Raw genomic sequence first — 15173 nt, forward strand, 5'->3', positions numbered from 1 at the left:
GAGCTGGAATTCAGTTTCTGTTATACCCCCCTCCTTTTTCTGTTAAAGACTCATGTCAGAGCCTGATCACGCTGATGGAAGGAGACAGTGTGGGGGGGATTATAACTACTTGTATGTGCTGTCTCCCCTCCTCACACACTTAAGGATGGATTATGCATCACACAAGCTTGCCTTCAGCTTTCAGAAAACTACTCCTCCTCTTCCCTTCAGCCCTCCATATATGGTCTTCCTTCCTCCCCTCTCCTGCTTGCCCTCCGAAAGGTGTTTTTTTTTTTTTTCTTCTTCTTTGTGTTTTCCTCGTGGCTGTGTGGCTGAGCTACGCCTCTGGTCGATGAGATGAGTCATCATCATCTAATTGCTCTCAAATTCAGACCGACTGCCAGGTTTCACCTCTCGAGCGACTGAGTTCTACTTTTTATAATCGCACAAAAGGTTATTTCTGTCCAGGAGATGTAGGTGTGTGTTTTCTGGAAACCAATAACACATCAATGGAGCTTTATTGTGTAATGCTACAAGTACAACCAGGTCTTTGTGTGTAGAAATACATCAAAATTAAAGAAGTTAGCAGAATAATTATGTTATGAACTGAAAAATATGTTCAATAAAAGTTCATCCGTTAATAGCAAACCTGTGTTAGCTTCAGTTTATCCCCTTTATTCATACAGAAAATGTAATCCTGTTCAAATGCATGCGTTGAGGTCAAGTGTTATTGGTGCATATTTATGATCATTTATTGCAGGCCTTCTCAGGACACAACATCACATCTGATGTTGTGTTTTGGAAATTTAAAGGACAGTCCCTGGAAATATTCTCTTACTGTTGGGTCACACTTTGAGTACGCTCAGTCAGAGCTCTTAGATGACACGGAGCGCAGGGCAACATTCACCTTTATCTGCGTCCGGTGCTACTGCCGAGCTGACATTAAAAAAACAAACAAACAAACAGATTTTTGTCAACCTTTGGATGCTGTGAGAACATGTGCGAACTCTCTCACAGATGGCTCGTGTTCACAAATGTCAACACGGTGAGGTGAACTGCTCAGAGAAATGAATAACATTGCATAAGCGATGACGGCATGAGCAGGGATGGCCTCAGGTGTCCTGATCTCCACTGTTTTGTGTGTGGTCAGAAAATTGCCTGCGTATAGGCACGAAACAAATTCCCAGTAGCTTCGAAATCCACTTTTCTTCTTTTGTTCAGGTTTTTGTAGGTGGCGTCTGTGTAGCTCGTAGTAAAACCGTCCTTTAATGGTTTTTTCTATCTTGGTACACATTTGTTCTCAGCGAGTGTGTTGCATGGGGTGCAGGAGATGAAGCCAGGGAACGAGGCCAGACATCCACCCACACACACTCACACTCTCTCCAGTAGTAGTAGTAGTGCCTTTCTTCCACTTGCATCATTTTATTCCTGCTTCAGCAAAGTAACGCAACGAAAATAGTCCTTTTCTGGATAAGGAACATGGAGAACTGAAAGTGTGAAAGTTCAATTTACAGGGAATTATGCAACAAATCTTTGAAAACAGTTACATTTTCCGCCTTTATTTGAAGCGCCATCTGACACAGCGTCACATGTGGTTTATTTCTCTCTTGCTGATGACCATGACCTACAGACTGTCAGCCATTGTTGCTTCATATTAAACAGCTGTCAGTGGCTGTTAGTGACCAACACAGGAAGTCAGATAGGATTTTACAGGTGTCATATTCCAGACTGGATCCTGCTAAACTCAACAAAAAGCCTCCTGAGATCTGTCAAAAACTGTAAGAATAATTTTAGGGTAAAAACAGTAGTGCAAAATGTAATAGTCCGTCCTCTCTTCTCTTTAGTTTAGTTTTCGGGGCATATGATAAAGAAACTGTGTTTGACCAAAATTTACTGACTGTCTTGTGACTCCTTTGCTAAATAGTAACTGAGCTATGAGCCATTAGATGGCCTCGGTGTGAGGTTCAGTAATAATATCTGTACTTTACAGAGTAAAGACGGAACAGAAAACTGTACAAATTTAGCTCAGACGATAATAGCAGCCTTATAAATTGGACACTAAAATGTCAGGTGCGTAACAGACTGAAGGACAACAATAGAGATGCAGAAAAACTATATGCTATTCGTGTAAAATGTTAGATTTAGTTTAATTTTTCTCTACAAAAATTGAGTCAATCTGCTGCTATTTTTCTTTGAAATCCTTTATTTATCAGGCAGACAGGTGTCCAAAACCTGATAATGTCAAATGAAGGAAAAAAACAAAACACTTTCACATTTACAAATTGTAAACAAAGAAATGTGTGGGTTTTTTACTTTATATAAAATAACTACTTCACTAGTCATTTCACACTTATGTTCTACAGCCTCAGTTTAAATAAACGTTCTACACCAAGACGTTTCAGTGCCAACCTCTTTTAATTATTGCTATACTATGTGAAAAGGTCACCGTGCTTCCTAGTAGGCAATAGCTTTGCCTTCCAGAAGCGTCAGAGGGCTTATGCACAATATAATCTCCAACAAACCACAGGTATGGACAGCTTATCCTGTAGGAATTAAGCGCTACACAAGCAGCTGTCACAGCGTCATTCATGTGTGGATATGCCACACAGAAAGTCTGCAAAGGAGCCGTCAATCCACCTGTAGGCCGGTGTGTCATCGCGCTCTGTGAAAGTAGGAGCTGCTTCTCCTCTTTCAGACAAATGAGAGGGCCGCAGAGAGCTCGGCGGAAAGCCAAATGAGCTGTGGGCGAAGTCTATCAGGTTCCACAGGTGGAAACATCACCCGGCTTATTCAGGGGATGCGCAGCTAATCGTGAGGCGGAGGGACAGAACACCCGGCTAGAGGCAGGATGTTTTCAGGAAGACCTCTGAGCTGCAGCACTAACAATACTAATTGTAACCTTTGAGTTTGTGGTGTGCAGAAGGATGTCAGTGTAACCTTTTGACTGTCGTTGGTTTTTGTATTTTATGTTGATCCCATTGTTCTAAAAACTCTGTTGCAAAGCTGCTCCTCCACAAGACATTACAACGAATTGTGGTTTGTGGTCAGACAGCTTCAGAGACAGCTGGAAAAACGTAAGAACGAACTGTTAAATCTCTGGAAAAACGGTTAGAATTCTCTGTGTGAAGTTCTCATTAAACTGGTAGTAGCTGTCACACTTATAATTTCCCTGATAGTCTTGCGTGTGTAGATTTCTGCTTTCCATATATTGTGATGACAACTATCGGGTCCTGGCAGCGTCCCAAGTTGCTCTTGCCCACATGTAACGAAAAACAGGTAGTTGTCCTTCCTGTTCTAATTCCTGGAAATAGTCTGTTTGCTTTGGGTGAGGGGAAGTTCACGGGTAAAACTTTGAGGAGGCACTCGCTTGCTATGAATTCTCCAGACTATTCCCTCCTCCACGCTCTGATATCACGCAGGCTTTGTGCAGGGATATTTGCATTTTCACATCTAACCTATGAAAAGGCTCAGAACTGGAGTCCACGTGTAAAAATGGTTGAGACGTTCTAGTACAGTCCGATCTTTGCCTGTATTTTGCGTTTTTGGAGGTTGTTCCTTTCCTTTAATCTGCTAGCACTTTTATTTTTATTTAGTTTGTTGGATGCAGAGTCCAAAGTCCGTGCTAGATTGTTTTATTTCCCTCCCACGGGAAAAAACCCAGGTTAAAATGATTTACCTTAACTCTAATCTTTTCCTTATTACTTTCTCTTTCGTATCCTCGTTACTTCAACACGTAAGCGCTATGCCCGCCTCACATATAGTTTGACACACCCTGGAACCGAAGAATGCTGCTGCCTCGCTTGCAGTTCTGGTCGTGCGGTTGAACTCTGGGGCTTTGTTAGCAACCGGCAGCTCCCAGAGGGTTGCGCCTCTACTCACAGAATGACTCATCGAGTACCGCTGGCACATTTTGGCCAGGCCTGCTGAACAATTGGAGCAGAGTGGGAGACGATAGCTGAAACGGATCTTCTCAAATTAGTTAATGGTTATTGAAAAGGTGTTTTTCTGTACTGAGAAAGACTGATTGTGATTTTAAACCCTAATCCTGCAACTGAAACATCAGAAAACAAAAAAAAAATATTAGAAAGTACAGTGTGAAACTCGAGGTACATGTTTTGTTTTGTATCAAGTATCCCAAACTTGCAAAAAAGGAGATCATTTAAATGTAGTTGAACCATAAAACTCATACTCTGATGTCTCTATGAAATCTGTACTCATTTGTGTTCAAAATACGAGACTTTGACGAAGGAAGTCCTGACTTCTTGCACACATAAACCCAAAACCAGATGGATTTGTGGGATTATCGTAACTTTAGATGAGATAAAACAAAGGTCTTGTTTTCCCTCAACTTCCTGAGAGGAAATGAGAAGAGTTTCAGCTGTGAGACCCAAAGCCTTCATGCAGCGCACTGGTGGAATTTAAGGTTTTGTTTGTGCATATTAAAGTTAATCCTGGTTATATCTTGAAAAGACAAAAGGCTTTAGCATAAGGATGAACATAAAAGCTGGCAGCGAGCTCCGGCTAGAGATAAGTGGGCAGTTCAGTCAAGGCTCCCGAAGCTATCTGACTCAATAACAAAAGTCTGCTCAGAGAGTTAATGTGCCACAGACTGGCGCTCTCCGAAGCTCTCGTGCTTTTGATTTAGTTTGTTTTGTGCGTCTCGACAGCCCTTGCCTGCCACAATGGCAAACACAGAAGGGTTTGTTTAGGAGTTTCTCTCTTAGTCAATACAGAGCAGGCTTCAAGGTTACTCTGAGGCAGACTGTCACCAACATGTTGTCTCTGTGTGGCCTGCAGGCCGGTCGCTGTCTCTTGGAAAAACACCACTCCGCTCTGCACCGGTGAGATTAAACCTGAGGGATTTGTACTCCTCACCGTCTGCCTGTCAGGAGTTGCGCGCAGAGTGACGAAGCATGTTGTGACGGCTGTCCTCGTGGTATCAGCTGGATGAATGAACGACTGTTTAATCTGGGCCTGAAAAGATTTAAGGACAGGGGAGAGAAAGAGAGGGCAATTAGAGGGAAGAGGGATTTAAGGGCTGATTGGTGGGTAGGTGGGTGGGTGTATTTCACCTGCAGTGGGGGGAATGTGTTTTCTACCCCCTAACACGATGTGACGGTGTCGCCTACCAGTGAATTTAAGGTGATATTAAGAATGCCTGAGAGCAGCTGAGTGGACAGAAGGGGGAGATCAAATTTTAATGAAGTGATTGTGTTAAATTGCATGCTATGCGCTCTTAAGCTGCTCCCCCGTGACTCCCCGACACAGCCCCGAAACGCTGTTTACCAGCATCTCGACTGTTATGCACATTTATGACGAACTCGTTTCAGAAGAAGTTTGTGGGGTGCGAGTTCCCACGTGCACAGTTCAAGTTTACCCTCAAGGCTTTGCTTAATAGTAATGTTTACCCTATAGTAGCTTTAGTCAGGCTGCGGCTGTCCTGTGCAATGTTTTTTACTACTGATCTGCTAATTGCTTACTGTGTAAAGTGCTATAAAATGTCAAGGTCCAGTAGAAGTGCACAATTCCCCGCAGCCCACGGTGACGTCCTCAGATCGCTTTGTTTGTCGGATTAAACATCTGTCCAAAGTAGTGCTTGTAACTATACGAGAGAAAATTGTTTGAATGAAAAATTGTACACATTTGGAACCATCAAGCATTTAGAAAAAACAATTTTTTGCTTTTTTTAGCTCACTGGATTGAGCAGGATGTATCACAAGGATAATGTAGAGTCCCAGGTTCAAATCTCACCTTAGATAGGGTGGCTATAGCTTAGCAGTTGACCTGATCTACCTACTAACTTAGAGGTTGGTAGTTTGATCCTGGAGTGGTTGGAGTGTTCCAAGTGAGTAGAAATGCACTGTATAAGAACCTGTTCAACTTTCCATTGATCTTTCTACCAGTTTTCCAGTCTTTTCTTTGTGCTCTTAGATAAATGCTTAAAAACGAATTTGTATCAATATCCAGATAATCATTTTCTGTAGTAAACATGTCGCTTGAAGCAGTCCTGTAGCAGAGTATTCTGTACTGTACCCAAATCTGTGGGTTATATTTCATTTCTTCTAGAAAGCTCTCGCTAGCCAAAGAAATTGTTTGGCAGAGAAGATGGATGAATTGAACCGGAGCTGTGTCTCACATCAGCCCCGCTGTTCACTGCTAATGTGCTGTCATGGAGCGACAGAGAGTTCGATTCGAGAGCGACCCGAGAGAGTCGGGCAGCGTTATCGCTCGTGGGGCCGAACACATGAATGTGTGGGAGCTGTGGGAGCTTCTCTGTGACCGGGGAAGGAATTATCCTGACAGTCTGTGACTAGGCTCTTTTCGCCTGTCTGCCTCTCTGTGTGTCAGATGCATGGCCCGAGTTGGATGGGGCCTCGGGCTGTAAACCCCCACCACCCTTGCCTGCGCCTACATCACCCCCTGTCCAGAGCGGAGAGCCTGTCGCCTCCCATCTCCTCTCGCTTTACAGTTGTGGGACAGGCAGCGCTTTCTAAATCTGCGATGGCCACGAATACTGTAAATGATTTCACACCACACGAGATGCTGACTGGGCTCTCGAAGCCTCTAATCGATTGACCTCCTTTTACAGCCCGTTGTGGGTTTGTTAATTGGTCTCCAGCTCCCTGCTGACACAGTGACCCTAATGGAAGAGAATTACTGCTGTCTCGTCATGCATTAACCTCCCCCCTTTTTTTTTTTTCATCAACCCTCCCTCCATCTCAGGCCTAACCTCTGCCCCCCCCCCCCCCCCCCCCCATTTGCTGCTCACTCTCTGGTTTCACAGCAGCTGGTTAGACAGGGGGTGCACATGCACTCCCGCCTTGTCACATGTCCCTGTGCCTCTGGGAGCTGCAGTCAGGTGACACTGCCAAGCAAATTAAAGCACCAAAAGGCATACACTTACTGTTTGCATACGATTGTCCCTTAATTAGTTTAAGCATAATGTGGCCGTGGTCGGGGTTATGAGAGGCTTCTGCACAGGTCAGATGAAGCTTCAGGGCTTTTGTGCAGAACACATTTCTCCTGCCGTTTTGTTTTCTTTGTAGTTTTAGGCAAAATCACTGCTGAAATTAGGACCAGTTATAGTGATTTCCAGCTCTGTATTTTTAATATTAGCTTCAGCTACAGTAGCTTTGCATAAATAATTTCATCCTGACCCCTTCACTTTTTTCATATGTAAGAAATTTGCTGTTTTAAGCTTTGGTCTGATTGGCTGACCTTCACAAATACAAGGTTTACATAGCAGGTGGGGGGACACGTGTGTACTTGCGGAGGTCACCCCTTTTTGACAACACACAGAGAAAAGAGTAGAAAAACTGTGTGAAAACAAACCGTTATAGCAGTGTGAAGCCTGAGCATGATCGTGTGATCATGTTTATCATGAGCAGATTCACAAGGTGACATCTTTTAAATGGCCTGACTTTCAACAATAACATGTGTGACTCAAAAATAACAGGGAGGCTCCAGATGATCATAACATGGTTAAAATCTCAGGAGATGAGCCATGATTGCCTCCTTTTTTATTTATTTTTTGTCTGTTTAAGTTTGTGTGTGTAGAAGTGTCTGCTGTGCAGCTGTGAGCCTCGGCGCTGTATAGCAGCTCACCCCTAGTGGCTGCTGCCTCTATTATTTAGAAGTGTGAATATTTTATGACAACATCAGGGCTGGGAGTTTGGGAGACGGCTGCCCTAATGAGCCATGGCACTCACTCATTTGGACCTTAAACGGGCTGCTGAATGCACTTTTGTGGCGCCACAAAAACTGCACAGGGGGTATGTAGTAAAGTGGGTGTTAAAGTCTTATTTGGGGTTTTACTACTCCAGGGGAAAAATGCAGAAAATAGTCGTCTCACTGTTATGGGAGCAGATCGGCAAATCGTCCCGAGGATGAGCCTCGAGCATGAAGGCGAGGCTCAGTTTGTATACTGAGAAAAACTGAAGCCTGTTAAAACAAGAACTTTGTTATGTCGGCTGTGGTACTAGAGCAAAAAGAGAAATAGAAAAAGAAGCTAAACAGTGGGGTTCACAATCATTTCTTTATGTTTTAGAGAAAAACAGATGAAGCTCTACAGTGTAGTTTTGTCCTCTGCAGTCATATAAATCTGTGCAGACGTGTCCTCTGAGGGGTCAAACACAGAAGAGCCAATGTCATTAAAGTCAGCAGCTCACAGACCTGACATCACTGTGCATGAGAGTGCGTCACGCAGCATGATCAGTCAGAGAACTTTTCAGCTTTAAAGTGTATGCGAAGAGACAGAGAAGCACTAAGGGCAGAGCAACGCTGCTCTTTCAGACTATTATAGAAGAGCCTTTTAGCTCTGTCCAAGGGCCAGTGTGGTTTTAAAATGTCTGCTTTTAAACTTGTTTTCTCTGTCTTCTTTTCATTCAATACTAAACTTTTCTTTGTTTCTGTTTTTTTGTTTTTGTTTTTTTTGTTGCAGTGAGGGTGTCTTCAAGTGTCCGGAGGATCAGCTGCCCTTAGACTATGCCAAGGTACGACTGACACTCCTAATCCCAAACTAAAGCCAAACCCACACATGCAGGAGTATTTTTAAAAGCACATTTTTCCCTCCTTAGTTGAAAAATCAGCATGGTAACAACATGAACCAAACCCACCACATTTGGAAGCCTCAACATGTGTTTTGTCCGCTGCCATGTTTTGTTTTTTTTGTTTGTTTGTTTGTTTGTTTGTTTGTTTTTTGTTTTTTTTTGGTTTGTTTGTTTGTTTTTGAGGGGCAAATTAGCATATTTTAGATGAGCGGTTGGAGTTGCTAATTAATGCTAATTAGTGGATATATCTTGGACGGGCTATACCAAAGTGCAAGTCCCGATAATTTCCATTGAAAATGCTCCAAAAGGCAATAACAGCACAAACACAGCTGAGTGGTTCACTTCACTGACTCCAATTAGCAGCTGTGGCCTAGCAAACACTGAGTGGTTACACTTCTGTCAATCAAACCAGCTACACCCCCTACTGCAGTATGTGAAAAAACAGACCCTGTTTAGTTGGTTTGAAGGAGGAAAATATCCATAGAGGTCAAATATATTTAGTTCTAGGTTGTAAACCTTTTTTAATTGATGTGAAGTGGGGTATTTTAACATGGGAGTCTATTGAGAACAAATGACCCCATAATGTAGTGGTTTGTATGGTTCCGATCCCAGGGGCAGACACAAACCCAGGCTCAGGGGGCATATGGTAGTCCAAGTGCTGGTCCCAAGTCTGGATAAATGGGATGGTTATGTAACAAAAAACAAAAACAAAAAAAGCAGCACCTGGTATAAAATCTGTGTCAGATAAAAGATGTGGATCCATCCACTCCGATGACCTCATTTGGGAAATAAGGGAGCGACCAAAAATACCCTCTGCCAAAAGCCGATGGGGAATGACTTGCTTTGAGACATGGACAGCATAAAAGATGTTCTTGAAACCTCAGACTTTTGTGTCATGTGCAAACTGAACAACATTACCTAAGTTAAACAAAACACTTAACAGAACATGTTTTAAACTCAGTTTCGCCTTGTTTATGGATGTCTGTACACTGGAAGTTTTCAAAGAGTTCTATTTGGCAAGGCCAAAGGTGATAATAGCCATGATACAGCTCACCGTGAGGTAACGTGAGTGTGCTAAAATGCTTGTGTGACCAAGCTGATGTGCACCAGATCAAAGAATTGACCATTTGTACAGAATTTCTACCACGTTAGCATCCAGATTTTAAGCAGATACATTAACTGTGATCACCCCTGTGGTTGAGAAATTTAGCACGCTAGCATTTAAACTAAACACAGAGTACAGATAAGACTGGAGATGATCAATGTAACAACATGCCACTAGATGCTAGAATAATTAAAATGCTAGCTTTGTAGCATTTTTGTTTTGTTTGCATTCATCTGCTTCAGGATGTAAATAAACTGGGCTACACTGGCCTGACTAGGAACGAATGCAAATCAGATGTCTAACGAGTACAAAGATTAGATAAAGATGGAGTCATGAATCCGGATGTAAATGCAAATTATCAGAAAAACTGCTTTAGGGTGATGGCTTTGACTTTATAATGGTGTGATAAAAGCTGAATTTTTGAAAGTAAGTTTACAGATCCTTGTTTTAACTGAGAGTCAGAGTCAGTGGAAAATCTATTAAAACTAGTACCACCCCACCCTCGCCTCTTTTAATACATCTCTTTATGTCCAGAAGAAATTTCAGCTGAACAATAAATGCAGTTAATCAGATTGTGCTCAGGGGGAAAAGATAATGACTAACTGTATTCAAAGTCGGCGGCTGGCTCTCACACACCCACACCCCCACTGCAAAATGAGAGACTGGAAGACAAGGATAAGGGGCAGGAAAGGATCATCTCCTTTTCAGTGCAGCGTTAGGCTTCAGTTGATAAGTCTCCCATGCAGTTTGTTAACTTTACTCTTTATGATCTTGTTCTATGTGCACAAAGCTCATTTATTCAAAGCCACTGGAAAAAGAAAAAGATGACTGCACTAAATAGAAGTTCATCATCGTTCAGATTTAATGAAAGCTGATACCGTCAGGCGGGGAGGAATAAGGTGATTTTTGTGACCTTAAAACTCATTAAAAAACAAAGGAAATTATCAGGGTTTAACCTCGAGCTGCAGCAGGCTCAGCGGGGCAGCAGTGCAGGTCTGCATGCTGTGCTCAGAGCGATGAAGGCGCCTGTAATAGCAGGGACTCCCCACGGGAAGGATGTGCTCATGGCACACCTGTCAGACGCTGTTATTTGCCAAGGCTCCCAGTCGCCTGTAAATTACCCCATCCTGGTGGTCCCTGTCAGGGTTGTTGTAACGCTCGCTGAACACTGTCCTTCGAAAACGTGCACAAACACAACCTCGCTCCCACAGAACAACAGTGTTGCAGTCATTAAAGGATTGCACTGTTTCTGCTGTAGCAGCAGTGCACGGCCAACAATTGCTGCAGCAGACAGAATAAACCCCCAACTTGGAGCTCCAAAGAGATTAACCCCCCCGATCTGCCTGCGACTAACTTATTAAAAGGTCATTATTGCCATCCTCCTGCAAATTCCAAGACTGTAACAATGAGAGAGTGTTTCAGTGTGCTTTAGAGGACTTTTTTTCTGCTCTTTGTTTCTTCTCAGAGAATGTGATTATGGCACTGAAATCTCAACCGCTCCTTCAGTGTAAATGGAGTCGCTTTCTGTGGATGTCATTTCACTTCAGAGATGTACTTTAAAACACTTGAAAAGGCGTCTATCTCCTAACAAAGCTGCTGCAAACAATGAGAGAGACGACGAGGGTTTCCTTGCAGATCGTTTTCCAAATGAATTTTTAACTTGCTGGCGATGGCAGAGACACGTGAGCGCAGTCGGGCACTTTCTGGGAGCCGTTATTTGTTCGGAGGGCTGTTGTGACATTTTGAGGAAGTGGCTTTTCTTGTTTGATCAGTGCTCTGCCCGTGCTTCGTGTGACAGCACAAGGGATGGAGATGCAGCGAAAGAGCCGTAAATCCTCTGGACAGCGTACTGTAGGGAAGGATTTGGGGTGTTTGGGCAGAAAACTGACTCATCCCTATCGCTCTGTGACCAAGAATAAATAAATCTTTTCCTCTTTTCTCCCCTCTCTGACTCTTTCAGAGGTCCCATAAAACGACACTTACTCATTATCACTGCAGTGCTTGGCTTGAGTCACTGTGCTGCAGTCTGATGAGGGCTGCATTTACCCTTTTTGCAATATAAATCTCCAGTGTGTGTAACTGTGAGCAGCCACTGAGTGTCTGTATTCTGGTTTATGATTTCCCATTATTCACTTAACCAGTGTCTCATTTATCCCATATTTCCTACCCTCAAAGTAATGACAAAGCTTACAAATGTAGCAAAAACTTGTCAAAGCCACATGCATTTAACCAGTGGGGACACATCCTGGGATCTGCTACACCAACCTCCTCTTGCTTTTCTGTTTAGATCTACCCAGACCCAGAGCTGGAGCAGCAGATCTTGGCTCTGCCCATCCGATGCATCCACAGCGAGGAGGGCTGTCGCTGGACTGGCCAGATGAAGCAGCTGCAGGTAAGAAGCCATGCCCTCTGATACATGCCTCCTTCCTCCACTGCTGCACCCAGCATGTGGGGTGATTCTGATGACCTGTTTTGTGTCTCTCAGGGCCACTTCTCCACCTGCGCCTTCAATGTGATACCCTGCCCCAATCGCTGCTCAGTCAAGCTGACGCGCCGCGACTTACCCGACCACCTGCAGCACGACTGCCCCAAGCGCAAGGTCAAGTGTGAGTTTTGTGGCAGCGAGTTCACCGGCGAAGCCTATGAGGTAAGCACTTCACACCTTTTTTTTAAAAAATCATTTTTATTATGGTTTCTCTCTCATTGTAAACAACTTCATGTGACAGCACATGATTTCCATGGTTATATGAAAGGTGTTTTTGTTGAAAGCAGCAGGAAAAGTGAATGCACGTGTCAGAGCCCTCGGAGAGTCTAGGTCTATTTTGAAATAACACGTGTGTTGGCAGAAAGAAAGAATATATAACCGTGTCTTTCATGCTGAAAGTGTTTTCCACAGCTGAAGTAATTCAGGCTTCTCACTAGCACCTCTGTCATTACTGCCAGCCTGCCCCTCCTCTGTTTACTCTGCTTTCCCCTTTGCCCAATATTACAGGAACATTAATATACTTTTGACCTTTACCAATAATCCTAATATCTAATGTAAGCATTTATATGGATGTGCCTTTAAGCTGCTGAGATTAACAGCAGTACTCAGAAAATTCATTTATTCACAAGACAAAAAAAATAGGTTGTTAAAGTTTCTACAAAGTTGGTTATACTTATAAAATAACTAAATATCTTACCCTTGCAGCCTTGGACTCAAGACTCCTTCATTAACACTGTTTCTCACATTGTTTAATGTTAGCTCGAGGTTGCCATTTACTCTTAGCAACTGCATTCAACTTGTCATTTATTAAATATGACTTATTTATCTATAATTCTATTTGTTAGCTTTTTGAAGCTATTCCATTTCATAGGTATTTTACAGCTACAGTTTAGCTAACAGCTTAAATTGTTTGTCTCTACTGTAGTGTAGTTATTAGCTAGCAACTGTTATCTATATATTTAAGTTAAACAATAAGTTTATATTTATAGATAGCTATTTTAGGTTTTTGTACAGTAAATTAAATATAGTTTGTTACTTTGTTTCTCTTAGCTAACAACTGTTAGCCGTGCATTTAAGCTAACAATTCCCTACAATGTGGTGTTAATTTTAAACAGTATTTTTAACAATTTAATGAGTTTATCCACATTAGAAGCGAAAGCTTGTTCCTACCACTTAAAGTTGATAATAACACTTAAGAGTTATCATCTTATAATTTTGTATATTTGTACATTTTATATGTTTTTTCTCTGTTAATACTCTCCATATGTATATAGTGCTGCAGTGCTAACAGGCATGTTTGCACTGAGTAGGAGATGCTCTGTATCTCATTGTACAATTGTATAGTGACAATAAAGGCGTTATTAGGGCAATCGTGGCTCAAAGAGTTAGCAGTTTGTCTTGTAACGGGAAGGTTGCCGGTTCGAGCCCCGGCTCGGACAGTCTCTGTCGTTGTGTCCTTGGGCAAGACACTTCACCCACCGCCTACTGGTGATGGCCAGAGGGGCGATATGGCAGCCTCGCTTCTGTCAGTCTGCCCCAGGGCAGCTGTGGCTACAACTGTAGCTTGCCTCCACCAGTGTGTGAATGTGAGAGTGAATGAATAGTGGAATTGTACAGCACTTTGAGGGCCCCGAAAAGTGCTATATAAATGCAATTCATTATTATATTATATTCTATCTTATAATTTTAGGTTATTATCTGAAAATGAGGAGTTATTTCTGAATGAGTTGAAATTTCAAGATGCATAAATTTGGAAAAAGTCAAAATTCTGACATGTGTAATGTGAAATTTTAAGTTTTGAAAGTTGGCAAAATGCCAAAACAAATGTTCAGTGGCAGAAACACTTTAATTTGAATTTTAAAAAAATGTTTGAATGGAAGACTGTTTTATTTAGGTCATTTTTTAAAACTAAATATACAGTTTTTATTTTTATTAAATTAATTCAGTTCAGTTCCCGTGGCTACTGGAAAAGTAGTGGTAATACATGGAACTAAATTGCCTCACAAATCTAGCAATATAAAATGGGTAAAAAAAGGTTTTGCTTTCTGTGCTGGACACCATTAGATATAATTGGTGAACATTTTGTTATTAGATTAAGATCCAGTTAGATCCCCATGATTCGTTACTATTCATGGATCCAGGTGTGTTCATTGCTGCAATAACATTCAGTATAACCCAATTTTAACAGGCATTATTTTGTTAATTAAAATGCAGTTTAAATAAAAGACACCATCAAATATGCACACCTCCATGTCTGAATCATAGATTTATGTCATAACCCCGATCTAATTTTTTATTTTTCTCATTCCAGAATCACCAGGGTGTATGTCCTCAAGAGAGCGTTTACTGCGAGAACAAGTGCGGGGCGAGGATGATGCGTCGCCTGCTGTCCCAACACAGCATGGCCGAGTGCCCCAAACGCACGCAGCCCTGCAAGTACTGCGGCAAGGAGTTCGTCTTCGACACAATCCAGGTCTGTTTCACATTAAGTTTATGACCAGATGCTGTGATTTTTCCTAAAAGGCTCCTTAATTTCTTTTTTAAATGTATTTATTTTTTATTAGTGAAATAATTATGTTTGGCAAGATGAAGTGCAGAGACACATTTTATCTTCTGTCTGTAATTCAGCCTATTGGGGCCCGATGGCAAAGAGAAAACCTGCTGTAGCTGAAGGATGTTTCCATTTATGGTGTCTCTGTCTTGTGGCAGCTGGATTTTTAGTGTGAAGCTGCTGTTTTTTCTTTCTGGGTTTTTGTTATGGGGAAGGCACCTCCTGCTGCACACATCTGGCCAGAGGCAGAGCAGTCAGTGTCACCCTCCCCCCACGTGACAGGCCAAGATGTAATAATCCAATCTTGGTCATAGCACACACTAGTGTTGAAGAGCTTTTTCCGTTGTCACGTGATATTCAGAGCTTTTCTCAATATTGCTCATTTAATTGGTTTACAAAGATAGGTGTTATCTTGCTTCCTCATGTCGCCATCTAGTCTATAATGGGGTATCTCAAACAGCTGCTGATTTTACCATGACAACATACACTAATTTACAATAATAT

The 15173-nt window shown here is 42.2% G+C and overlaps 1 protein-coding gene across 1 annotated transcript in view; it reads left to right on the plus strand.

Moving 5' to 3' along the window:
- traf4a (tnf receptor-associated factor 4a) overlaps positions 1–15173 on the plus strand; it is a 35737-nt gene that overhangs the window by 16701 nt on the left and 3863 nt on the right. The window contains exons 2-5 of the mRNA XM_080890043.1: positions 8420–8471; positions 11921–12025; positions 12119–12280; positions 14430–14591. Of these exons, the coding sequence (XP_080746169.1) occupies positions 8420–8471; positions 11921–12025; positions 12119–12280; positions 14430–14591 (481 nt within the window). The remainder of the gene's footprint in view (positions 1–8419; positions 8472–11920; positions 12026–12118; positions 12281–14429; positions 14592–15173) is intronic.

This window comes from Rhamphochromis sp. 'chilingali' (genome assembly GCF_963969265.1).
Source record: "Rhamphochromis sp. 'chilingali' genome assembly, chromosome: 8".
Taxonomy (NCBI): domain Eukaryota; kingdom Metazoa; phylum Chordata; class Actinopteri; order Cichliformes; family Cichlidae; genus Rhamphochromis; species Rhamphochromis sp. 'chilingali'.